This window comes from Acomys minous, assembly GCF_964271855.1.
Source record: "Acomys minous genome assembly, chromosome: 16".
NCBI lineage: Eukaryota > Metazoa > Chordata > Mammalia > Rodentia > Muridae > Acomys > Acomys minous.
In genome coordinates, this window is record NC_140498.1 from 49,376,629 (window position 1) to 49,404,368 (window position 27,740).

General features: G+C 48.1%; 1 protein-coding gene across 6 annotated transcripts in view; it reads left to right on the top strand.

The window, feature by feature from the left end:
* SNX29 (sorting nexin 29) overlaps positions 1-27,740 on the top strand; it is a 401,127-nt gene that overhangs the window by 139,399 nt on the left and 233,988 nt on the right. For all 6 annotated transcript variants that reach the window (XM_084763168.1, XM_084763169.1, XM_084763172.1 and 3 more), the window contains one exon: positions 19,161-19,243. In XM_084763168.1, coding sequence (XP_084619294.1) covers positions 19,161-19,243 — 83 coding nt within the window. The remainder of the gene's footprint in view (positions 1-19,160; positions 19,244-27,740) is intronic.

The window sequence follows — 27,740 nt, forward strand, 5'->3', positions numbered from 1 at the left end:
TGTGGAAAGGATTCTTTTCTTAAGTCTTTGTGAGTCTGGGTTCCTGTAACTGGTGGTCACTGCCCCTCTGCTGCTGCTCAAAGCCAAGCTGAGCTCCTCTCTCTGCTGGCAAGGACAGGCTCTCCTGACTCCCGCTCTGAGGCAGAGAGCACACTGACAGCCCTTCCCATGGTTTTTGGTGCCACAGTGCCACCTCCCCCACTGCCATCCTCTCTCAAGAGGCAGCCAGAGCATCTGTTTTGTGCTCCCGAGCTTCTAGAATCATGGGATATGCAAGGTGGCATGGCACCCATCAAGAGAGCGAGAGGCTCAGTCTGAGGATGACCAGCGGGGCCTGAAGAAGGTCCCGTCCTGGTTGCACTCGGGCCTTTGAGACTTCCACCCTTGACCTCTGTCTAGAAAGAATGGGTGCCGTGCAGGCAGAGGCAGAAGGGTTGTTACTGGATTCTGGCCAGCTGTGCAGCAGTTTGAACTGTGGCTGACCCAGGCTGGGCTTGGGAGAGGAATTAACACGGGCAGACAGACCACTGTAGGGTATAGGATGATGGACCATAAGGAGTTTGTTTTCCACACAGTAGCACTGTGTGTGCTCTCAGAGTAATGCGGACTGAGCAGGCCAGGGGAGGGGGCGAGTGTCATGTGGCTCACTGTAAAGCTGCGCTGTACCCTGCCCCTCTTCAATAAGCAGCATGTTAAGGAGATTTTGTGTCTGGCAATTTTTATCCTTGGAGGGAGGAAATGAGTCTATAAACCAAAAATATTGTTAGTATTTTTAAAACCCAGTTCTCTTGGCCCTGCAGTAAGGAGGGCCAGTAAAGAGCCTAGTGTACTCTCTCTTGAGGGGCCTAAAAGGAGAGTTTAATTATTTTTCACTTAGTACTTAGGTTTGGGAATAATTATTTGGTAGTTCCTCTGTTTATGGGGTTGGTACTCCATGGTCATCTACATTACCTCTGTTCTGTTACTAGCTTGCTACTCAGGGGTTCTTGTAAATTTACTGCAGGCTTTGGTCTCTGCTAGAAGTCCGTCACTATGAACTGAATTCTGTCCCCTATATTCGTTTGTTGAAGTTCCACCTCCCAGTGTGAATATATTTGGAGATAGGTCCCCTAATGAGATAAACAAAGTTAATTGAGGCCATAAGGGCAGTTGAACTGTCCTTACATAAATAGGAGGAGATGCCAGGGGCTCACATTCAGAAAGGGTCACAGGAGGACACGGTGAGAAGGCCCAGATGCCAAAGGGCTCACACATGGAGGCCTTCAGTGGGGACAAATGAGAAGATGAAAGTCGATAAGTCAAAGAGAGAGGCCCCAGGAGGAACCCCACCAGACACCTGAGTCTTGGGCTTGCAGCTTTTAGATCCGTGAGAGATGAATGCCTGTTGTTTCAGCCTCTTGTGCTTTGTTACAGCACAGCAAGCAGGTTTGGGCCCAAAGCTCTATTCTTTATTAGCATGAATGTTGGGACAAGACATAATCTTCCAGTGCTCTGATATCCTTTTCTGTAGCACGGGGTGGGCACGTGTCCCAGGAGTTACGTGTAATGTATATCATGTATAATATTATCTATAATATAGGACTGTGTGGGGTTTCATCTGTTTTGGGTCTGTTGGGCGTGGTCATTGGCCAGTAGCTGAGTGATCACAACTGCAGTTTGTTTAGCTGTCACTAGGGTAGAGTGGAGCTGGGCTGGGTGGCTGCTGTTCTTGTGACACAATGGTAGGATCTTATGGCTCTTTTGCTTCCAGATGTCACCGTCCTGTGCTCTTTCACCTCTGCTGAGGGTATGTGTTGGGCAGCATCTTACATAAGATGTCCGTCTCAGAAGCAGCCCTCACTGGTCTTGTTCTGTCTCACACAGTGGCTTGGCTTGGTGAGAGATGTAGTGTGCTCAATTGTCTTCATTTTAAAAGCAGCTTTATTGAGGTGAGATTTGCATGTGTTACAAATCAGTCATCTAATATGCAGGCCAATGTTTTTAAATACATTATGTTGCTTTTTTTTTTCCTTTCCTTTGTCTTTCCTCCTGGCCACTCTTCTTTCCTCTCTCCCTGGAGTGGAACCCACAGTCCTGGTCATGCTAGTGAGTGCTGTACCATGCTGGCCACAACTCTAACCCCCCTTTCAGTCACTTGTTTTTAAATGAGTAAGTGCGTTGTTAGCAGTGCTTCATAACTTCTGTGCATTCATAGTCAGCTTGTGATGAGCGCCAAGCATCAGAAACCATGAAGCGTGGTGGCTCAGCATTGGGATGAGCAGTCACACACAGCGAGTCATCCCTCGTTGTCAGGACCGCGCTGTGCGGCCAAGCTTGGCCTTCCCTTTCTCACGTGGCTGTTTTCTAGCTACTGTGCAGAGCTGCTAGTGATTATCCATCTGCAGTCTGCTCAGTCCTCGGTGTCTTCTCCCACCATCCTGGGAACTCTGACTGCATGAGTCCTTTGTCTTGTTGCTATGCCAACACACCTAACAAAAGCAAGGGAGGGAGGCACAGAGGAAGGAGGGAGGGGTCATTTCTTAGAACTGTAAAGGCAGTGGTTTTAATGGTGGTGCTGATCTGTGTGCACACCTGTGTTATCAAGAGTATGTAAAGCTACGCCTAACTTGAGTGGTGCTTTCTTCTCATTGTAGAGTTGCACTTGTAAACTGCCAGAAACGTGTTTGGCTGCACAGATATACTAACTTTTTTGAGTTCTTGTTGTCGTATCGACTTGAGTATTGTTATTCTGAGAATTCCTGTGTGTAAAGTTTAAAGCAGGTGAGTTGGTATGCTATGCCCTAACAATGCCATCCTGTGAGCCCTTGTGTCAGGGGAGAAGAACATGCAAATAGAATATCAAAGGCTGGGCTGGTGAGGTGGCTCAGTGGGTAAAGGCACTTGCCACAGTATAAGTGGTTAAACAAACAATGCTGACATTCTGAATTTGAAATTTCAAGATGAAAGCATGGGACATTTTATCTTAAGTATGTGTACACATACACACACCACACCATACCACACCATACCGCACCACACATATATGCATAGATATCTATAAAGTCTCAGAAAAACAGAGTCAAACCTGCTACCGATATGCTAATGATTGCTTAGAGGTCACATGTTCTGCTTGTGCCTTCCTTCCCTTACCCTCCTCACTATGTGCCATTGCCAGAGCACATGGCCAGAGTGCGCCTGCGTTCTTTATCATGAGCCATGGTGTGTGCAGTTTAGCAGGTTCATGCCCTGTGGTTGCCTCATTGCCACATGTGTGTGCGAGGCCTTTTGGTCCCTTCCAGCGTGTCCTGTGGTTGAGTCTGCAGGGGAGGCCAGGAGCTGCCCTGAGCAGCAGCAGCCCCGAGCAGAGGCCTCCTAGAGGTCTTACATGTTGGTGCTGGTTTCTGCTCTTCCTGCTTCAGGTTGGCTTTGCTGATTTCCAACCTTTAGATCCCACTTTGTTGTGTCTTAAAAGTGCCACTGCATCCGTTGGAAGTGTTGCTATCGGAGGATGGTAATGTAACTCTCCTTCCTCAGCGGGCGCTTAACCCAGGATTGTCCTCACCCTGAGCCTGGGCGATTGTCTTAGGATGGATCTTGGTGTTGTCACTTATTGTCAATATTCCTAGGTCCAGCCTATGCCCTGTGACAGGCAGTTTGAAACGTATGTTGTGACAAAGACATTTGCATCAGGGCGGACATTCCTCCTGTCTTCCCCCAGGGCTCCCGTCTCTGTATGCTGGGTCTTATTTGCCGGTCTTCAACGTTTGCCAGACACTTTGTCTCAGGTCCGTTTTCATTCCACCTCCGCTTTGTTGTTTGAGACAGCTTGCTTTTGTTTTCTACGTGTTCCTGTCCCATCGTCTTCATTTCTGAAGCGTTTTCTTGGGTTCCTGTGTTTGTCCTCAGTGTTGAGTTTTCTAACTGTGGTTTGCAGTGCCCTCCCTGGCTTGTATCGTCTGTGCCTTGTCTCTTGGCTTGGCTTGAAATAGAAGCTTGTTTGTTTGTTTGTTTGTTTGTTTTTTGGTTTTTCAAGACAAGGTTTCTCTGTGTAGCGTTGGCTGTCCTGGACTCACTCTGTAGACCAGGCTGGCTTCGAACTCACGAAATCCACCTGCCACTGCCTCCCGAGTGCTGGGATTAAAGGTGTGCGCCACCACCGTGGCGTCCTCCCCTCCTCCTTCCCTTCCTTTTCCTTCCTCTTTTCCTCCTCTACCTCTTCTCATTGTAAGTCAGAGGCTTGCTCTGAAGCCCGGCTTAGCCTGGGACTCGCCACTGTCCTCCAGCCTGGCCGTGCACCTGCTGTCTCCCTGCCTTGGTCCTCTGAGCACTGGTTTGACAGGCATGGCGACCAGGGCTCCCTCTGTAGTCATTTCCAGCCACGCGACCACTTGTTTCTTGGAACCTCTGGACTTTGCCCGCCTCCCTCCCCTTCCCTGGATCCTTTCTCCCCTTCATCCTCAGCCCCTTTCTTTGCTGTTCAGCTGCAGCTCCATTTCAGTGGTCTTTTCATCACTGTGTGGGTCTGTCACCATAGAAGGGAACCGAGGCCAGAGGGAGGTTACTGTCAGCCTGCACCCCACTGTTATCTGGAGAGGAAGGGTCTCTGTTTCCGGCCCTTACTTGCACGCTGAGCAGCTGATTTGGGGACCACTTCTCAGAGCCTTTTAGTGGATGTCTTTCTGAATATCTCTGTACTGTGGCTGTTAGTTTGCCTTAGTTTAATTAAACTTCGGGGATTGCATGGGGGCTCTAGTTCCACTGTAAATGCCATCATGGACTTTGGTTTTACTCTTTTTTTTTTTTTTTTTAAATAACAACTTATTATGTATACAATGCTCTGCCTGCATATACACCTACACACCAGAAGAGGGCACCAGATCTCATTATAGATGATTGTGAGCCACCGTGTGGTTGCTGAGAATTGAACTCGGGACTTTTGGAAGTGCAGCCAGTGCTCTTAACCTCTGAGCCATCTCTCCAGCACCTCCTTTTTTTTTTTTTTTAATGTAGAAATTTAGAGAGATTTAGAAATGATGCCGCTGTCACTGCTGTCTTCCCAGAATCCTTTTCTAAATAGGCATTTTAAATACTACTTCTAAATTATCCCTTAACAATAATCCCATCAGACAGAGAGGACAGTGCAAGGAAGCTGCCAGTGAAGGGAGATGGAAGGCAAATGGGCAGTCCAGCCAGGGCCTGTGGGCAGCTGCGGGGGCCAAGAGTGGGTCCTTAAGCCTTGGGGCAGGGGCTACCCACCTCCATCCTGGGAAGCCTCTGCTTGCTGTTCACTCTCAGCGGGACAGAGAGATGTCACCATGAGCTTACATATGCATTAACTTCTTCATAAGACAACACTCTGTAAATTCTCGTGACTTTTATCTTGGGGCTCTTGGGGTTTGGGCATAAGCTCTTACCCCATAAGCTTGACGCCACCACACCTCACCCACCATAGTGGACCAAATCAATAAGCCTAAACTAACTGTTCCTCCTTAAGTTATTTCTGTCATAAGAACACAAAGGCTCCCAGTGCCCCAGTGCTTACATTTTACACATTTGACTTTATTTTCAGCCGTTTTGGGGTATAGACACACGTAGACACACAGTATCTCTATATGAAGGTCTGAAAGTTTGTTCCCACATTATCCTAGTTTGCTCTCTGTGGCCGTGATAAACACTATGACACAGAGCAACTTGGGGAGGAAAGGGTTTATGTCAGTTGACAGCATAGTCTGTCGTGAAGGGAAGTCAGGGCAGTAGCCTAAGGCAGGAAGTGAAATGGAAGCCACAGAAAAAACGCTACTTCCTGGTTTACTTAACCTGTCTTCTTACATAACTCAAGACTGTCTGCCAGGGGTAGTACTGCGCACAGGGACCTGGGCCCTCCCACACCAGTCATTAATTGAGAAAATGCCCCCACTAATTTGCCTATAGGCCCATCTGTTGGAGGCGTTTTCTCATCAAAGTTCCCTTTTCCCAAATGACCTGCATTGTGCTGACAAAAAAGTTGACAAAAAAACTAAGCACACCGCATTACAACTCATGCTCCCCAAATCTGCCAGTATTTACCTCCAAGAACAAGGGCAATCCTGCATTATCACAATATTATTGCATGACTGAGGTAATTGATAATTGATAATTGTAGCTCCATAGGCCATAGTCACAATTCCTAATTGTTCCTAATGTGCCTTTTATAGTGATTTCCGTTTTTCAGTGAGGCGCTGGACAAGGTTTCTGTGCTGCCCTTTGTTGGGCTGCCTTCATACTTTCTACCTGAGCTGCTTCCGTGCACGGTGCTTTGTGTTGGGAACACAGGATTGGCAGAGCCTACATTCTTGCTTTTAAGGAGGTCATGGCAAAGAGGCAGCAATGTTATGAATAAAGTCATTAAGGAGTCAGACTTCATGGGGCCCTCTGCAGGCAGCCTTATTCCAGAGTTTCATTTTGCTTTTCTAACAGATGCCATCCAGTCTCCTGGGCTGCAGACTCACTGTGCCCTGCTGGCTTCTCCGCGTCCTTTCCATTGCAGTCACATCTGCATCCCGTGGCGTGGCTCTCTATGCCGGCATGCTTAGGAGTATCTAGCATAGTTTTCTAATAATTTGTCCTCAGGTCTTGAGGTGAAAGGGAACATGGCAGAAAGGGGCTCTAATTGTGTGCCAACTAACACTAGTGACAAACTGCTGAAGGAGTCTGGTTTTATTTTTGCTATATCAATTCTTGCAGTCATCAGATGTCAAGGGGGCAAGTAATGGTTTCCTTAGAAATGTGGTTTACTTGGCTAGATCCCTGGGGCTGGCTTTGCAGCAATAGCAGTGCGTGTACCTGAGTGGTCATGCTGTGGTGGCTTAGCTGTGGTTGGCATAAACCTCTACTCAGGGTTCTGTGGTGACCTACTTTTACACCAAGCCCCTGCTTTAGTCCTGAAATTCCAGGTCCAAGGCTGTTTGTGGACTTGTCATAGCCCAGGGTTTCTGCACAGTAGGGTCCCAGGCTGGAACCAGAGCTAACAGAAGTGAGGAACCGCCCATGTGTGAGAGATGAAGGAGGGAGTCTTTGGAGGAACTGGGGGAGGTACCTTCCTAGTCTAAGTCACTCTGCATGACCCTGGGTCATGGCAAGGCTTCCCAGACGACTCTTGCTCTGGCATTTTCAAAAGGAACTTAGGTCTTTAAGTGAAGCAGCCTTGAACTGTTTGCACCTAATTGGGAACTCCGTGCTCCCCCTGAGGCTTACAGAACCTTCCGTCATGGTTCCGGCTCACAAGCTGTAATAATATGCTCTCTTCAGTAGCATTTCCGTGTCTCTGCTGAGTGGCCTCCGTTGTTGCAGCTTGTTGTTTTTTTTATCATTTTAGAATTCTTTCTTCATCCCTAGTCCAGTCTGCTGCCTGAGCTCTCAAGAGGCCTAGATTTGATGACACTATTGTGATTTGTACCAAAGCCAAATTGAGTTTTCAACTTGGAATTCAGGCCCTCTGTCTCAGCCTGCCAGCACTGCATCAGCGTCCACACAGTGTGCACCCACAGCCTGCCGGCCCTTCGCCCGCCTTGTGCATGTACAGGTTGCAAGACAAGAAAAACAGTCTGACCTCCCCGTTCCCATGTAGGGGTTTCTAGATTCTGAAAGAATGGTCCAGCCTGTATTGTCATAGAGCGACCTGTAGTTCAGGACCTGGGGCTGATTAGTCTCTCAAGCCACCTAAAGTTTGTTATGCTGTACTAACATTGGCCAAGCAAACATTCTTTTTAGTGATTTGTGAGACATTTAATTCATCTTCAAGTTCTTCTGTGTAAATCCCCCATTTGAGGAACACATGGGATAGTGGTGGGCATGGTAGTGTTCATTTCCTGAGGGATGTGTGTTTGTGTGCACTTTGTGTGTGTGTGTGTGTGTGTGTGTGTGTGTGTAAGCCAGAGGTTGATACCACGTGTCGTCCGCAGTTGTTTTCCACCTCACTGAACCAGGAACTCACTGGCTGGACAGGAAACGCCAGGGATCCTCCTTTCTCTGCCTCCTGGGCGGAGTTATTTTGCCTGGGTGTTATTAGGCCACCTGGATTATAGGTGCTTGCTGCCACACCCAGCCTTTTCTGTGGGTTCTGGGGAATGAACTCAGGTCATTATGCTTATGTGGCAAGCCTTAAGAAACCCAGCCATCTTCTGAGCTTTATTTATGTATTTTTATTTCCTGTATATTGCATGCGTGTCTGTGTGAAGGTGTCTGGTTAGAGGTAGGTGTGGGCTGCCATGTGGATGCTAGGAGTTGAAGCCAGGTCCTCTTGAAGAGCAGCCATTGCTCTTAACGGCAGAGCCATTTCTCCAGCCCTATGTTTTTAACTTTACATGTGAAGTCTTTTTAGTTTTATAAAATAATCATGAAGGTAGTAAAATAACTCCCATATTCCTTTGCCTGGATCACTAGTTGCTAACAGCATTATGTAATAATTGGGATATATTTATGTCTGCATGTGTATCTTGTTTACCCACACAAGCTTTTGTAGTGCTTGTAGTTAACTTAAAAGCATCATGGTGTTTTCCTTAAACGCTCTTCATACTTTCTCACACGAATACAGTGTAGCAGGAAGTGAGCACTGATATAACATACAGAAAGTGAGTGCTGGCAAAGGCGGCCATGCTCGAACATGCCCTCAGTGACCTGCTTCTTCCACGGAGGATGCCATCAGGCCTTAGTGTACTGGCTCGTGAAAAGCTCCTAGGATGCAGCACTTCCCAGAAGCCCATTGGCTGGCAAGCAAGCCTCTAACACACAGGCCTTCCGAGGACACTTCAGGTCTAAATCATAACACTGCACGTTCACTTCCATCCGTTGCGCTGACTGAGCCTTTAATTTTAATGGTAGTCCTCTCTGCCAGGCCCATTGCTTTGATTGTGTTATCTTTACTCTCTTGTAATCTGGAACCTTTTCATGACTTTCCTGTTGTTCATGATCTTGGTTTTCCTTTTCTTCATCTGGTCAGAAGCACAGGTTGGGCTTGTCAGCTGTTTCCTCGCGAGTCCCTTTAGGTTATCTGTTTTTAACTGGCTCTAAAGGTTCTCAGTCCATTTCCACTTGGCCTAATAAAGGCCCAGCATCTACCAAGTAGACCTCTGGGTTCATGGGAGGCAAAGCTAATACCACAAGGTCAAAGTCAAGAGCAGAGGTAGCATCTTTTCATCTAAAGAGGCTAGAATTCACAGATGTTTTTAGAACAGTGAACCCAGATTTGAAGGCCCTGGTCTGCAGGTCACACAGAGCAGGGCTTGTTCATGTAGGCTGGTGCTGTAATGGACACGGCTCTGGACCACTGTGTGTGCTGTTGCATCATGGCTCTGCCTCTGTAGGCTGTGACTTTGAAACTGTTTTTGGGTGGAACTTCATTTGTGTATCTCTTCTCTTGTTTACATCTCTTGCCAGCAGAATTACTATTTGTAGCAAAGGTAGTTTGTTACATGAATGGGCGCAGTAGTCTCCAGAGCTGTATCCCAGGGAAGCCCTGTCTACCCCAGCTACTCTGGATAATGCTGGCTCCCTAGATGCAGGGACCTGTGCCAGCTGCAGGAAAGGGGTTACATGTTTTCTGAGGAGATATGTAGAGGGATCTGGGGAAGAGGGTTCAGTGTATGATGCTTGATTTAGAAATGTTCCCAGGAGGGGTGGTTTGAGCATGAGTCCCAGCTGTTGCCAGCCCTGGATCCCCAGGAGGGAATCAGTCTCCTTTGGTTTAGAACTTGTTGACAATGGGGCCTTGGTATGTAATTTATGCAGATGATGAAGATAGATGATGATGATGATGATGATGAGTTTTTTGCCTGCATATGTATATGTGTACTATATGCATGCATGTCCTCAGAGGTCAGAAGGAGCTGTCAAACCTGCCGGAACCGGAGTTACGGTTGGTGCTGCATGACCACATTGCTGCTGGCAAGGGAACCAGATCTTCAGCAAGAGCTGCAAGTGCTCTTAACCTCTGTGCCACTCTTTAGCCCTGATACCAGTTAGCACTTAGAGTTGGCTATATGAAAGATACTCTATGTATGTATTTGTAAACATACAGTTATTTAAAGTCTCTAGTTTCTAAAGTATCTACTTTTATTGTCTTGTTTTGCAAGTGATAAGCTGAGGCTTAATTGCATGGCTGAGGGGAAGCAGAAGCACAACCAGCCTTCACATGGCCTTGCCTGAAGGAAGAAGTCAGCTGCCAGGCTGGTGCCTGTGTGCCCTGGGAAGTGACTTCTGCAGTTAGGAGTGAGGGAAATGAGCTTGCCTTGGAAGCCTGTGGTTTTCCTGTGGGCTCGGGATTTTCTGAGGTGCACCACCTGCCTTCATGACCTTGTGCGTTGCTGGAGCTGTTTGGTTTGTTTCCTTGGCTGGGATCTGAATTGTAGGACCCAGCGTGCTGTGCTGAGTAGAATGTACCAGGGACTTAGAGGAGGAATAGGGAGATGGTGAGAGAAGGCGAGAGGGCATTGAAAGGCAAAAAGCTTTCTTAGGCCTTTCCCCTTCCCCAGTGCCCCCCAAACTGGAGGTGATGCCACATCTCTCAAGCCACAGAGCAGTGGGAGAAATTTGAATCCTCCAGCAGCTCTTGAATGTTGTCATATTCCAGGGAACTAGAAAGAAATGAAGATGCTCCCAAGATTTCTTATGTCCAAGCTGGCACTACTGTGTTCTGGGCAGGGGTTGAGGAATGCTGCTCCTGCCTGGTGTCTCTCACCGTCATGGTATGCTGGGGCGCAGGGCAGCGAGTGGATGCCAGAGTGTGGCCAAGAAGTGTCCTGGGGCTTTGTTACAGTGCAGACTGCAGGTTCTACTCCAGGGGCTGTGAGTCTCAGAGGGGTCCGGGAATCTGCTTTCTACTTCTACCTTGTGCGCCTTTATATGCTAGCATGTACTTCCCACAAGCAAAGCTTTCTCCTTTGGCATTGGAATACAGTGGGAGGGTCAGAGAGTCAGCACTCACACTTGGCTGTGCCTGGCACTCACTGTTTGTTCTAGATGTTTCCTGTCTTACAGGATGATGGACACCAGAGGGACCCATTGCCATTGCATTGCATATCTCCTTAGCCTTCACTCTGATGACCTTGACAGTTTTAAAGATGGCTGTCGCTAGATGCCCACTACTTGTGTTTGTTGTATCCTATGAGTAGGTTCAGTTTGTGCATCTTTGGTGGGAATATCGTCTGGGTGAGGCGCGGCCAGTTCTCTGTGATCCCTGCAGGTGGTGTCGGTCTTCCATTCCTTTCGTCTCTGAAGAGGTTGCCGTCCACACTCAGCTTAAGTGCTTTGCCTATTTGCATGCAGTAGTTTGTGAGGGAGACTTTGGAGCTACGGGTAGTTGTTTTGGGATGGTCTCATGAGTTCAGAGCAATCTCTTGAATTTTGACAATACATTCCCTTCCCATTTTCCTTTATGTATTTGTTATTTCCTTCTTCAGCAGCAAAAGCCTGCTTCAACTGTCTGACAAATTTGGTTATTTAAAAAATATTTGTTTTTGAAACAGATTTTTCTCTATGTTTCAGTTTCTCTGAACTGAACTCACTCTAGACCAGGCTGAACTCACTCTAGACCAGGCTCACAGATAATCCACCTGCATCTGCTTTCCTCGTGCTGGGATCAACGTCTTGTGCTGCCACCACCACTCAGCTAAATGTGGTTATTTGATCCTTTAAGTAATTCACCTCTACTGGCCTTGGAACTGAATTGTTGAGGAAGGGAAGACCCCCCCAGCCCACCCCACTCCTCTCAGGAGCTGGAGTGCTTGAGTTGCTGAGACTCAACAATCTCGGGTCTGCACCCTTTGGCCAGTTATCACCTGTGCTGAGTGTCTTTCCAGGGTGTTTGCTAAGGTGTTGAATTGCAGACAGAAAATCAGGGCAGCCATAACAATGGCACAGGTGTGAAGGCATGGCATGGGGCAGGACTGAGATAGCTAAATTCTGTCTAACTCAGGAGGGTCCTGGTTAGATAGATGGTTGGCTGAGGAGCCCCGGGAGCCCTGACAGCTGCAAGGCGGGGCATGGGAGGATCCAGCCTGGAGAGCACCTTATGGAGGACTCGGGTAGTAGCTTGAATAGAGCATCCTTTGCCCTTATATGTTACCACTCAGATCTTCCCACTGCTGTGGAGGCTGGCTGGGAATCCATGACGCTCTTAGGAGTGTTCATTGTATTACAAAGGCAATGTGGAGGGCTGGTTCCCTTCTGACTCTAGAGTCATGCTGTCAGCTTCAATCCCAGCTTTTGTCATTTCTAGGAAAATGACTTAGCCTCTGTGTGGTCACAAGTCTGTGAGTATTGATAAAGCCCCCACAGCCCTGCTCCTCAAAGGTGTGGCTACAGCAGTGTTCAGGGGAGAACTACCAAAGCTGCATTGTGTTAACAGTAGACTCCATGTTAGGAAGCCTTCACAGGACGGTGTAGCTGGAGGAGGCGAACAGTGTATGCCCATTGCTTTGATAGCATATTTTACAGAGATCTTGAGGTCTTAGGAGTGGCTTTCAACACCATTAAATGAGGTGCCTTTGGTTCCTGCTATTAATCTCACTGAGCCAAATCTTCATAGCCAAATTAACTATAAAGCAAACAATTAATTAAAGCAAGGTTTTTTATTTGTATACACAGGCTAAGGCAGGGTTCCATAGGTCGTCACTGGACCTGAGGAAGACAAGGCTTTTACAGCTCAGGAGTAGGGGGTTTCCAGAGGAGGGATCTGGTGGGCAAAATAGGCAGGGTGACAGTATCACAACATAACAAGGTGGTCAAAACCAGTTGGTCATAACAAGCTTTTAAAATAAAGGGAGGGTTGCAAGATGGTCATTACAACGTTTTGAAACAACGACATGATTGCAAGGTAGTTATAACAGCAGGTGGTCATAACAACAGGTGACCATAACAACGTTTTGCAACAAAGGCATGGCTAGTGTTTCCTGGAACAGGCAGTTACAGAACCATTTGTAGTTAAGGTTGCAGGTGGGGCATAGTCCAGTCCTTGAGAAGCAGGTTTAATCACAAACAGGAGTGAGGCTAGTTTGTTCTTTGTATAAGGTGGCTTTTAGGCCTAAGGTGGAGGCGGGCTGGTCCTTTACTGCCTGGTTTGAGGTAGGCCTCATGGCTTTGTATAGCCAGGCCACCCAGCCACTGTCTTCTGGCTGGGTGGTTAGATGTCCTGTCTGTTTAGTATCACTGGCTAGCACTTGAGATACCCTAAGCCAGGAGAGCAGGTTTTTGTAGGTGTGTCTTATTGTGGTGTTTTGATGCTTGTGAGTTACCAAATGTACTTAACAGGTTTGTTGTTTTTGTTTTGAGTAATTATTCTTTGAATGGTGCTGTCTGGGGTTGCTGGTTGTTTATTCTGACATCCGGCAGGCGTAATTGCTTTGCCTTGCACACATTAATTACTGTAGTCACTGGAAGCTGTAGGAGAGGCACTTGCTACCACCTACTCCATGATTTACATCTTCCCTGAGCTTTGAAAGGAAACTGCAGGGTGGCCAGCAGGCGGATCAGGGCTGGCAGCAGGCTGGCGAGATGGCCTGCCATCATGTAGATGAAGAGCTTTGGACCTCTCTCCACCTCTGTGGCTGCTCCCCATCCTCTCAGCCCTGACCGTCGTGGTTTCCTGGCTGGATAACTATAGTGTTTGCCTTTCGGAAGGTCAGCTGGCCTCTGTTGTGTTCGCATTCACTCTGTTTTTCTCACCTAGCTCCTTGGTTCTCCCTCACATTCCCCGCCCTGGCTCAGCGGCCTCCGTGAATCATGCCTGGGTGCAGTCTTTCCAGCCTCCTGGGGGCTTACCCAGCCCTTCCACCTTGTCTAGTCTTGGGTCTAGCAGCCTGCCTGGAACACTATTAGAAATGCAGACTTCCAGGCCCTGCTCCACTGCTCCCAATCAAATTTGCATTTTAATAGGGCTGCAGGTAGCTTATGAGCACCTAGTTCCCCATCTTGATTCTGGAGGCTGTGTGTCTTCAACCTCCTTCAGGCTTGTCAACTTCCAGAAAAGCCTTGTAGACCCTCTGTAAGGCATTCCACCACACTGTATACTCCTGGACTCCCCTCCCCCCACTTCCCATGCCCCCTCTCATTTTGTGCATTGTGATCTGAAACTCTGTTACCTATTTGCTGACCTGGAAGGTCACAACTCCTTTGTGAATGTCACCTCTGTGAGGGTGAGGACCCATTCTGCCCTGTACCCCTACACTCATGTATGAACGATGCCGGCACTGCCTTGATGTCTCAAGAAGTAGCTGCTGGAAGAATTGTGCACACTGCACCAATCCTTAGGTTCGTGGATCATCTTCTGGTATTTAGGGAGGTAAACTGAGGTACAGAGAGGGTGTCTGTCTGTGCAGCTAGTGAGACATAAAATTGCAGGGCTTTGACCTTCACCTTGACAGAGATAACGAGGATCAGAGAAAGCTAATGACCTTGGGCAAGTTATTTGACCTCTAAAATTCCTACCCGTTTCCTATACTCTGTTTTTAGGCTCAACATCAGGGATAAAAACGCACCACAGGATTGTCATGAGCATCAAGAGAACTAATGTGCAAAGTTCTGTGGTTAGGGTAGTCAATTAGACTGACCCTGTAGCTTAGTGGTAGTGTGCTTGCCTGGCACCTGTGGTTTCTAAGGGTCAGAGGCCTGGGTATGGCCTAGCCAGTCCCTCTGGCCCAGGATCTTGTGAGGTCAGCCAGAGTGTGGGGTGGAGCTCTTGTCACTCACACAGGGTGTTCTTCCAGGCTCACTTGCTGCTGGGTAGCCCCTTCCTCTGCTGTGTGGTTTCCGACAGGCCAGCTGGGAGTCAGAGCTGGGAGCCTTCCAGAGAAATAGAGACTGTGGCGGTCTTCTTGTAACAGATCCTAGAGGGGACGCAGCCACTAGAGGGGAGGAGGAAGTCCAGTGACCCCAGGAAGCATACATAACAGTTGTTAATAAGGTGGGGCATTTAGGAGTGACTTAAAATAATACTTGGCATCCACTGAACATCATGTGAAAGTTGGGGAACAGCTATTGTCACTGGTAAGAGCTGGTAAGAGTAGGAGCTGAGACTTAACCCCAGGATGACTTGCATAACGACTTGATAGTCTGGGGCCAAGCACTGCTATGTGATGATCAGAGTGCAGCTTTACATAGGCAGCAGACGATATGTTCTTTATGGCTTCTCTGTCTACAAGTTAAGATCTTCCCAGTGGTGGCAAGACAGCCCAGGAAGTAGCTAGTGGTGCTTGTTGTGGGGCCCCAGGACCCACAAGTACTGTGGCTCACGTGTGTCCACACATACCCACAAACACAAAAAATTAAATGTTATAAAAATTAAAAAATCATTAAAAATTTTTTTTAATAAATTAGTTGCTCAAACTATGGGAATTGCTTTCTTGGGATAGTAACATGTGAAGTTTAAAGAAAGAAGAAAAGGCACCTTTCCTTTTGAGATGAAGGAGATGTAGTAGTCAGCATTCTGTTACTGTAACAAAAACCCAAGACAATCAACTAAAGAAGAGAAAAGGTTCGTTTGGGCTCACAGTTCTGCTAGGTCTTAGTCCATGGTTTATTGGCCTGTGCTTTTGAGTCTGTACTGAAGCTGCATTCACTGGTGGTGAGTGCAGAGCAAAGCTGCTCACCTCAGGGCTAGGGAGAAAGGAGGAGGAGGACAGGGAAGCAGATCCCACCATCTCCTTCGAGAGCACTCTGCTGATGAGGAAAACCTTCTGCTAGATCATCAGTGCTCATCGGTTCTCAACTTGCAGGTCGCGACCCCTTACACAGAGGTCGCCTAAGACCATCGGAAAACACAGCTATTTACATTATGACTCATAACAGTAGCAACACTACTTTCATAAAGTAGCAATTGAATAGTGTTATAGTTGGGGTCACTACCACATGAGGACTGTAATAAAGGGTCACAGCATTACGAAGGTGGAGAGCCACTGCACCAGATAGTAGTGTCCACCACTCCTCAATAGAGCCCAGCCCGTGGAGGAGGACATCAGCAACCTACGCTAAACTATTGCAGAGGACAAGCGCTCCTCAATTGCCCCCATCGCTGATCCCCCAGTACCTGCCTGGCTCCTTGTACTGGTACAGCCTATTTGATTGCTGTGGTTACTGACGACATCTCAGGTCTTTTTTCAGAGACATATTCTACTAGGAGCTGAGTGTGTGCCTCAAGTTCAGGCCAGTTGTAGTAATGAAGATGGCTCAGTCAAACACTGTGTTGACAGTAGGTACTGGTTGCAGTGCCTTCCCCCCCCCCCCCACCTTCCTAAGGTGTAACCAGGAAAAATTGGGCCAGGGCTGTGCAGGGCCTCTTGCTGTTGTCATCTAACTTCCTGCAGATCTTTAACTATGTCAAAATAAAAATTTAAAACAATAACTGGGTTTGGTCATTCCTTGGGATCAGTAGCCAGTGCCCCCTGGCCTTTTCCAAGAAAGTACAAGCATATTCTCACTTGAGACTTTTCACTTCCCAGAGATGTAAAGGTGTTCATTTTCAACCCTGGGCAGAGCTGGCTGGCTCAAACTGGCAGCTGCCAAAGATGTCCATCCAATGGCCAATATGTTCACCATGGCTGCTCATCATTTGATGGAAATTGATTCCTATTAAAATTTGATGGAAATTGATCCCTATTAAAATTCTGTATATTACATTAGCTATGAGTTTTCGATGGAGACTTAAAATATTATTTAAAAAATGATTGACCAACCACGTGAAACACTTCAGTGCTGGGCAGAGATGGGATGAACAGGGAAGCTGAAGTTTGGCTTGTGTTTGGGGCACAAGCCCCAGAGCCGGAGGCCAGCACTGCGACAGCACCTGATTGCTCAGTCGCCTTGGTAGAGGCTGCCCACTGTGCCCTCTGGAAAGTGGTCTTTGGTGAGCTAGTGTTAGCTTTCTCCCATACAGAAGTATGTACATTGCTTTCCTCCCCCAGTAGTCTGATGGTGTGTGTGATGTGATTCATGCAGTGTAGTTGAGAACAAGTTGCGTCGTGAGGTTGTGGTTTAAAGAAACCCTACTAGACACACAGCGTAGTTGTACACCTCAGGTCTGGTTTTCCTCCTCACAGGCCTGCTCAGAGCTTGTTGTTTGGTTTCCGACAATTGCTGTTGCTACTTAAGCAGGAGTAAATGCCATCACTGTGGGCAGATCATTGTTGCCCTGTCAGGGCAGGGCCGAGAAGGCTTCTTTGTGGTTTCCTTTATCCAAGCTTCTGAGAAGTGTGCAGAGTTCTAAGTGATCCCTGAAAATCTGGTGCTTCCTGCAGTTGACCCTGATGTTCTCTCTCCCCAAAGACACTGCAAAGAGCAGTACGGAGGATGCGTGTTGTAGAGTGGGACACTGGAAGCAGACATAGGCAATCCCGGCTTTACAGCCAAGTAAGTGTGTGTCACTGCACTAAGGAATGCTACTTCCATCCGTCAATAGACTGAGTTAGTGCTTGCTGTGGTGCAGTTAAAGAAAACAGGCTGGTTGTGGAAATGTGGTCCTGCATTGTACACTAGATTCTACAGGAGTGTGTGTGGTCAGCCATGCATGCTGAATAGGGTGTGGCAGTGTGCACTGACTCCACAGGAGTATGTGTGGTCAGCCATGCATGCTGTAGGGTGTGGCAATGTGCACTGGACTCCACAGGAGTATGTGTGGTCAGCCATGCATGCTGTAGGGTGTGGTGGTGTGCACTGACTCCACAGGAGTGTGTGTGGTCAGCCATGCATGCTGTAGGGTGTGGCAGTGTGCACTGACTCTGCAGGATTGCGTGTGGTCAGCCATGCATGCTGTAGGGTGTGGTGGTGTGCACTGACTCCGCAGGAGTGTGTGTGGTCAGCGTGCATGTTATAGGGTGTGGTGGTGTGTGCCAGGTTTGCTGTTGGTTCCTGGAGGAGGCAGAGATGGAGCAGATGACAAGGAACATGATTTACTTCCAGCCAAAAATGTTGAGGGAATGTAACAGGTTTTCGTTCATAAACCATTCTCCCTTTCACACGTCCTAAGTATGACAGGGTGGGTAGGAAAACGCTAATGGGCTTTATTTCCAGGTGTTGGGTTTTCAGCTAATTCTCTCTAATTGTTGGGATGTTTTGCAATGAGTCTTTTTATTTGTATAACCATAGAAGAAATCTGGCTTGAGCTCTTTTTATTGTAGAGCAGAAAATTTTGGTGTGTTTAGTGAAACAATGAAGACCTGGGGTGGGAAGTGAGAGGCAGAGATAGAGCACAAGCAAGGAGCCTCTTCCGGTATAGCTGGCAGGAGATTAAATCTCAGAGAGACACAGGAAAGTCTGTCTTGGGGACAGAGAGACCTGGGTTTTACTGGTGACCTTGACCATGTGACCTTGTTCAGAGACAGATAACTACCTAACTCCTCTCTTCCTGAGCTGAGAGAACATGACAGATTCACTGTGAATTTTTCACAAACGATGGATGGAAGAACGCGCATGTGTGAGATTCAGTGAGCCTAAATGGGCCCAAGCTATGTGGTGGGAGGATGGGAGCATGAATACACGCATGTGCGAGTCTGTGAGCGACGTGCTCAAGGTCCAGGCTGTGTGGTAGAGAGTAATGAAACGTCAGTTTTCTCTCCTGGTCCCTCAGGTCACATGATCAGCCAGGGTACCTGGGGAGTGGATTTGTTGCTGTAGCTCAGTGTTTGTTTTTCATTGTTTAATCTTATGTGGGGTTGGGGGCTGGATACTCACTGATCCCTCCTGGTGTCCCAGTTTCCCCATCTACAAAGTAGGAGCTGTGCTAGTTTGGGGGTGGTCGGTAAACATGTGGCATGAGGCGAGTCATGTAATGCACAGTAGCGGCTGTGAGTCATCCCCAGCCGAGCTGTGTTTATTGTGGGCCTCTGTCAGTGGAGAGAATGTTATCAAGGCCTGACCCTGAGCAGGCACCTGGCAGCTTGGTGGATTCCCATAGCACATGTGTGTATTCCAAGTCTGTAGGCACAGGCACAGTTAGCAGCCACCAACATTCCGAAAGGAAGGTTCCAGAAGGCATTTCAGAAGTATGCCCTTGGTTACAGCCATTTTCAGTGTTGCACTGAAACAGCATAGCACATCAACATTTATAAGATACAAATTGCGTGCTTCTCTTTACACAGATCCCCTCCCCTGCTTAGGGTGGAAAATGTTAGTTTTTAAATTTGTTTTTTTTTTTTTAAACATTCTTATACCTGCAGAGAAAACGAGGTGCTCAAAGTCCAGCTGAAGAAATATGTAGGAGCTGTCCAGATGCTGAAAAGAGAAGGTCAAACAGCGGAAGGTGAGGTGGAGATGAGGCCGTGGGGGAGGGGCTGGCCGGTTCACGGGCAGGCTCACGGAATGGGTGACTGCGGATCCTGATGCAGGAGAAAAATGGTGCTGGTGGCATCCCAGAGTTAGACAGAAAATTTTGCTGTGTATCTTGCTAAATGAAAGTGAACCCTCCCTGGACTTAGTAACACTTATATCATTGGGCACTTAGGGACTTTAGGTCTAGAATATTGTCAGCCTCATGGAATGGTTGCCTCGCATGGGGCCAGGAATGTAAGCAGCAGAGTGCCAACAGGGTGCAAACTCAGACCTCTCTGGACACACAGCTTGCTTGCTGTTTCTTAATCATGTCTGTACCCCAGTTTTCTCTTGTGTAAAATGGGATAGTTGGCAGGTGATGTATGTAGGATCGGCACAGGGGAGGTACTGGGTAATGTTTGGCTGTTGGTGTTATTTGTTATTTGAGTTTTGACTTTTTTTTTTTTTTTTGCGTATGTGCAATGTGCCAGGATGATCTTCAGCCTCACTCCCCTCACTTCTCTCTCTTACCTCTGTTACTCTTGATAAGTTCTTTCTTTTTGGCCTTTACCCCTCCTGTGTTTATGGGCCCACAGCGTACCCATATGGAGGCCAGAGACCAGACTCTGTGGTGTTCCTCGGGTGCTGTCCACTTTACTATTAGAGGCACGGTATTTCACGTGGTGCCAGCTTTTTTACACAGATGCTGGGGACTGAACCCATGTCCTCAGCCGTGCATGGCAAGTCCTTTACCAGCTGCACCACCTCCCCAGCCCCTGGGCTTGCTTTTCATTTAGAAACCACAGAATGTGAGATGCATTTCTGAATCAGGATTCTGGGAGCACTCCTCCTCAAATGCACAAGCAGAGTCCATAGTGTGCAGACTGCGCCTGAAGTTGCATTTCTCAAAGGTGCAGGCTGAGTGCTCTGAGCACAGCTGGCGGCGAGCACTTGCAGCATGCAGTGTGATCACCCTTGCTGAGCTTCAGAGAGATGACCAGCATAGTCCACTGCTGAGTAGCAGCACCTTTCTGTTCTCCTAGTGTATGTTAAGGCATACTGTGTACCTCGGAAATACTCACCTACTGTGTGGTTTAAGACACACTGTACCTGGGTGTCCCCTCATACTGCAGCGTTTTCAGGGTTGAGCTCAGTATTGGGCATGCACCAGTTGCCCTGTTGTTGCCTATGGAGTCCCTTAATTCTCTCATTTAAAATGTTTTATTATTTATTTTTTTATTTTAAATTTTTATTTAAGTAATTTTTTCAGATTCCATCTCAGTTGTTATCCCCTCACTTGTATCTTCCTGTTCAACCCTCCCTCCCTCTTTCATCCTAGTCCTCTCCCCTAGGTCTGTGATAGAAGGGGACCTCCTCCCCCACCATATGGTCACAGCCTATCAGGTCTCGTCCTGGTAGCAGCCTGCTTACTGTTCCTCTGAGTGCCACCAGGTCTCCCCACCAAGGGGAAGTGGTCAAATAGGGGGCACCAGAGTTCATGTTAGAATCAGTCCCTGCTCTCTACACAACTGTGGAGATTGTGCCATCCATTGGCTGGATCTGGATAGAGGTTCTAGGTTTACTGCATGCATTTTCCTTGGTTGGTACAGAAGTTTTAGCAGACCCCTCTGGGTCCAGATTCACCAGCCTTGGTGGTCTTCCTGTTGGTTTCTAGGACCCTCTGGATCCTTCTATTTCCCCTTTCTCCCTTACCTCTCTCATCTGGATTCCCAATAGAAAGTCTCAGTATCCATCCCAATCTCCTGCTAAGTGAAGATTTTTAGGGGACATCTCTGTTGAGCTAGTGTCCAATTATAAGTGAGTATATACCATGTGTATTTTTCTGAGTCTCAATTATCAAGGAGTATCAGTGGCATGCCAGTACCATGAATCGGTCTGTAACCCCAACAGTCAAAGCTGGGCCCTCAGGTTTGTTAGCAAAGCTAGTCTGAGCTGCATAGTGAGACCCTGTTCCCTGCCCCCAACCCTCTTCCTGATTTGGGCACTGCAAATCACACATGTGAAGGTATGTACTGAATATCCATGTGGTACTCCAGAATTGTGTGTGAGTATATGTTTGTTTTAAAAAGTAGTTGTCAAAGGCAGTGCTTTCCAAAGTTGCACTGCAGCTTTCCCCCCTTACTCTTCTCTTTCTTCTAAGAGATTAGAACCGTCTCCTCCAGCCTTAGTGGTCTCCAGCTCGTCAGTGGAGATCCAGACACATCCTGGCTGGACCCTGGTGCCCACAGGTTTATAGGAGTTGGAATGTCCTACACTGAGAGGCTAAAGGAAGGGATACTTTAACAGCTGATCCAGTGTCGCTTGGTATCTGGTATCAGGGATGGACATACCAATGTTTGAGTTCCTTGAGTCCTGGGAGGGAGCTGAGAATGCATTTTAATAACATATGTGTTTAGTTGGAAGTATAAAATATCTTTTTATCTATGGCCAAACTGACTACAAAGATGTGAGCTCATCAGAAGGAAGAGACTGCAAATCTTATTAGTTCCAAGTGCTTTTGCAGTTGACAGCACCTAACAGCTGTCCTGGACCCTTCACTTTTATCCTTATCTTCTTGTTTTGGAAAAAGTGCCTCCACATTTAAAATATAAACAATAAAAAATTAACCTTTAAAGTGCAATTTCAACAGCCTTTAAATTTACAGGTATAAATTTCAAATTTCTACTCTTCTCCTGTTTCTATGAGTGACCTAATGCCTCTAGAAAGAAGAAATATGGATAGAATTTGGGGTGGCTTCCTTACCTGTTTGAAAGGCTTTTGTCTCCTGCTGTGGTTGAGAGTGAGGGTAGGGTGCTCTCCACTGACCCCTGCTCTTCTTAGCCAGGACGGAGGGTTGTGAAAGCTTGTATCTTCCTTTGCTTTGGCTCTTACTCTGGGAGTCACTTTTATGTTCCCCCTGCAGTGTTCCAGCTGTGGCAGGAGGGTGACCACAACCCTAGGAACCAGCTTGCCAGTTAGGCACCAATTGTAATTCCTCTGGGCATTAGGTGAACTCTGTGAATGAGCTCCGGTTCCTTCCTAGTCTCCAAGGAGCTGGTATCAGACAGTTTCGTGCGTGACCAGAGAGCAGGAGCTGACTCTCTAAGCTTGTGATTTCATCTCTGGCATCTTGCTCAAGTCCTGAATCAAGATGGCCATGGAGCTGGGGAGATGCTCAGTGAGGAAAGTGGCCTGCAAGCATGAGGACCTGAGCTTGCTCTCTAGGACCTGACTTAAAACGCTGATTGTGGTGGCTCAGACTTGAAGTCCCGGCCATGGTGAGGTGCAGGGCAGTCAGGGGGAGCCCTTAGGCTAGCTAATTGGTCAGCTCTAGGGCAGTGGGATGGTTTTGGCCTGAGAAGACATAGAGAAGTTCTGAGATCACATTAACCCTCAGCCAGAGTCTCCCCTGACAGCTACAGAAGGATGGTACTGTTGTCACTGTATACACACATAGTGACCAAGCCCGCACAGGTGGATGTATGCCAGGCCACACACACAGTCAGGATTCTACAGGGATGCAGACTGAGCATGTGCAGCAGGAGCCTGGCTCATGTGATTGTAGAAGTCTGTTGACTCCATAGTCTACAAGGTTCCTGCAGGCTAGAGACCTAGGGAGAGTTATGTCACAACTAGACTCTGAATCCCACACACACATCTCTTCCACTTTAAGGCCTTCAACTGGGTGAAACCTAGCTATGTTATACAGATTCACAGTTGACATTTAGATTAGCGTTTGATCAAATATCCAGTCATATTGTCAGACACCAGACACTAACCACCATTGCCACCTGCCCAGAAAGTAGGGATCAAGGTTACTCCTTGAAGCCAGGCAGTACTTACGAGGCAGACAGGAGGATTGTGGGTCTCCTCTTCCCTGGGGGGCTGTGGGCACCAGCCCACAAAGACAGAAGGAACAGAAGGGGAAGTGCAGGGCTCAGAAAGCTGTGAGCACAATGGAGAAAGACCACCCTGGGATCCATTTCAGGGAGGGAGGGGAGAACAAAGCTTTATAATCCTTGGGGAGTGGGTGGGGCTCCCAGGACAGGTGTTGGAACCAGGCACTTTAGTGATGCTTGATTTGCATTTGGTAGCATGCTGCTATCATAGGAATGAGAATTCAGTACCTAATAGGTGCAGGGAGGGGAGAGCTAGCAGGGGGCTGTGCCAAGGGCCGCATATCAAACGTGGTTAGGGGCATCCATATCTAAAGACACGCTCCAGATGGAGTCAAGCAGAGTAGGAGGTCCTGCTGAGGAGAGGGCACAGAACAGCTGGGTCCTTCCAACAGAGGATCTCTTGAGTTTGAGGTCAGCCTAGTCTACAGTGCCAGTTCTAGGACAGCCAGGCATATACAGAGAACCCCTGTCTTGAAAAACAAAACAAAAAAACCCAAAAAATATTCCTGCTCACACCTACTAGGTCCAACAGTTATTCTTTTCCTTCAAGTTGGACCTCCAGGCGGGTTTCCATCATGCCCTGCGTGTGCCCACCCGCAGCCTGTGTGTCATGTGCTGAGCTCACTGAAGTGCTGGGCTGCATGCACAGGCTCCGTCTTGGGTGGGTTATCTCACTGGTTCACATTCCCACTTCACTTTATTCTGAGAAAAAAAAAACGTGCTTTGGGGAGGACATCTTCCTCCCGGACAGCCAGAACTGACAAGGAACAGGGTATGTGACCTCTCGGAGCAGACTTTAGATCCTTTACCTCACCCACTTGTTAGCAGTGGTGTGGTGAGTGGCCGTGCTTGCTATGGGTGTTGGGGAGTGTAGAGTAGGCATGCCCTTCTCCCCTCTCTCAGCCTGAGAACCCCTCTCCTGCCCTGGTAAGGTTATGCCACTGCCTGGGGAGGGAGCCGGAGACATCGGACCCTTGGGGAAGGGGAGGCAGGCTGAGGGCTGTGGCCTCAGTCTTGGCACTGGCTGCCTTTAATAGCTCTGTGTTCCTGGTGGAAGGTGTTTCAGAGCTTCTGGTGTTCATTTGGGGGCTGGAGATAATGACAGTGACTTTCTGGACTTGTGTGAGCACAGACAAGCGCTGGCACATGTTAAATAGCAGGCAATTTTCATTATAAATGGGGTTGGGGATGTTTTGAAGCTCCAAGTTGAGGAGGGTCAGGCAAATTAGCAAGCACCTGTCAATTAGTTTCTAAAAGGTGAGTGATTATGGTGATAATTGTGTAGTGAACCTCTCTGAAAGCTTTGTAGCCATTATCCAAATAAAATAGTATCTGGGCAAGGAAATAGCTTCCTGTCCAGCAAACAAAACCCTGGGAAGTGGTTTTAGTGCCTGAGTCGTTGAAGTCCAAGCAGCTGCCTCAGACCAGCCCAGGCCAGCAAGTGCACACGCACGCACACACACACACACACACACACACACACACACACACACACACACACAGAGGGGAAAGGGGAGAGGGAGAGACTATATTGTCAATCAAAATCATATATATATGATTTGTTTTAGATTTATGTTGCTACGGTAAAACACATTAGAAGCAACTCGGGATGGAAGTGGTTGATGTGGATTTCACTTAAGTGTCATAATCCATGTGAAGGAAGTTAGAGCAGTTAGTCAGACAGGAACCTGCAGGCAGGAGCTGAAGCAGAGACCATGGAGGGTGCTGCTTCCCGGCCCACTTTCCATGGCTGGGTCAGACCAGTTTCCTATATAGCCAGAACTACCTGTTGCAGGGGCTGGGCCTCCCATATTAACCATCCCTCAAGGAAAGGCTAAGCAGTGGTGGTGCACACCTGTAATCCCAGCACTCAGAAGGCAGAGGCAAGAGGATCTCTTAGTTTGAGGCCAGTCTGGTCTACAGAGCTAGTTCCAGGACAGCCAAGGCTACACAGAGAACCCCTGTCTCAAATGCCACCCTCTTTAAAAGAGTAGAAAATGCCCCCAGACCCCTATAGGCAGTCTAGTGGAGGCAGCTCTTCTGTTGAGGACCCATCTTCTCAGGTGACTGTCATTTGTGTCAGAATTGAAGAACTAACTGGCATAGGATTGAAAATTCAGCGTGTAATTGGGAGTGCCCTCTGGGTTGTACTGACATCTGCCAGGCTAACTCTGGCCCCCCAGATGCTATGCATCCCTTACTTAACCCTGGGACCTGGTGAGGTAGGAGAATGGAGGTCAGGACTTGGTTAAGCCAGGCTCACAGGAGGTGGGAGCCGCAGCAACACACTGGTCAATATGAGGGCTCAGAAACAAAGGGAGGGACTCTGATAGAGAAGGGGTGGCCGGCAGCAGGCCCTCAGCTGGCTGGGCAGGAGCAGTGTGTGGGGAGCTAAGGCAGCTTGGGGTTTTTGTTAGGAGTTAGGTGTTTGTTGGGAGGGCCATGTGTATGGCTTCATTGGCATAGCATACACTCATTCACTTGGGGGTACTCTGTTGGGTTGGATGAAGCTTGTCTGTATCAGAAAGAAAATGAAGATGATAGTGCTTCCGCAGTTCTTTCTGGAAGTCTCTTGGCCTAGTGTGGGTGTTCTCTGGCCACAGGCACTCTAGCCACATCTCTTCTTATTTTTGACGCATGTCTTTTACTCTTTCCGATTGCCTTATGTCACCTGTAGGATAGCAGGTGCTCTGCCATCTCATCCCTATTCCCTGGCCGGTGGAAACAGGAGATGGAAAGGCCAGACAGTGCGTTTGAGAGAACTTTTCAAAGAGTATGGGCTTAGGGTAACAAGCTTCCTCTAAGGAGCTTCCAGACCCTTCTCACGCAGCTTCTGCTTCAAGCTCTTTGGCTGGAAAAGTGTTAGCTCAGTGAACATGTGTAGAAGGAGGGACAATTGGATCAGCCAGCAGTCCCTGCCTCTGGTGGGTTTGTGGAGTTCTGGTGGAAGTTATTTGCGAGGGGTGGGGCCTTGTTCCAAGCCACTTTTTGTGCCATCACTCTAGCGAAAATTTTCAGCAAAGGCCCAGGTTCATAGTTGCTCAGGAATCCAGCTCCTAGTTCCAGAAGCGACCCAAGTGTCCTGGTGACCTGGTGATGTGGGGAGGGGGTTTTATTTGCTGCGCTGATTTCACCCCAGCAGGACACTTTAATAGCAGAAGCAGTTGTCTGGAAATACCCAGAATCCATTGGGGTTTGCTCCTTTTTATTGTTTGTAAGAAACAAAGAGGCTCTCAGCCTGCTCATTCCACTCCACAGTCTGATTGGGATCTGCAGCTTGTCAGTCAGCCTCTCCTTTGGCAGAGCCTCTCCTCCTTGGAGGCTGACAGGTGGCTTGTTTTGTTAAATGCCACTTTGGTTTTGAAACACCACTCTGCTTTAGTTTCTAATTATAGCTTTCCCAAGGCAGCTGGTCATTTTGCTTTGCTTATGTGTGCAAGCCTGCGCCTCAGCACAGTGGCCTGTCTAGATGTTTTCCGTGGAATGAGTGGGAACCGTTTTCTGAAGAGATGCAGGGCTCCCCAGGCTGGGCTACTTCCTCCGCTTGTGCTCGAACTCCTGCGCCTGGCATTTGAGAAGGAGCATGTTCTTTGGGCCATTTGCCATCCTCTCTCCCCTAGAACTTTCCTGCTGTCAGGTCCTGCCCGATGTGGCTGTTGTCATGTTCTCCAGCTTCTCACTCTCAGAAGTTTGTTCTTGCTGCCCAGCATGTATGTATGTATGTATGTATGTATTTTTTTTTACATATATGGCCATGTGTATGTATGTGTGTGCATGTGTGCCTGACTCCATGGTGGTCAAAAGATGGCAACAACTCCCCTGGAACTGCACTTAAAGGCAACTGTGAGCCACTATGTGGGTGCAGGGAGCAGAACCTGAGGCCTCTCCAAGAGCACCAAGTGCTCTGAACCACTGAACCATCTCTCCAGGGCCTGCCCAGTGATGTGTTAAAGTTCTTGTGTGTTTCCTTTGCCAAGATGAAGCTCCCTGGAAGCAGAGGCATCTTGTTATCCTCGTTGTTTGGTGGTGGTGTTATCAGGGATTAGGCGACAGGGTTCTACAAGCACTCTGCCACTGAATGCGGCCCCTGACTTTCCTTACCAGTGCCCATGGGTGCTTTACTGAAATTTGGGGAGGGAACAGTGAGTATACACTCACTGTAGAGCATTTTAGAAGCGCTAATGTGAAGGAAGCCCTTTGCCAGGACCTTTGCCAGCTACCGCACAGCCAGGGGAGTGTGCTGCTGAAGGTTAGCCTGAGAGTGGGCTGTGAGTCAGCCTGTGCTCAAGTCCTCTTCTTGGCTTGTGTGTGCGTTACGTTACATTGTCTTACCAGATGCATGCCCAGTGTACACATACACTCCAGGGTTAGAGCCAGGTTCCATGCAGACACCTGGTGGGGGAGTGGACCAGTGAGGGGCTCTTGCTGCCAGGTGCTCCAGGCCTGGGTGGACTCAAGCATCCTCATTTCCATCTTTACTGAAATGCTCCTTACAGTACCATGGCTTTAGTGATCCAGTCTCTCTAAAATTCTTCCAGATGAAGTCAGGCCTGGACACATTGCCTCAGATTATTCTTTCCTGCATTGTAT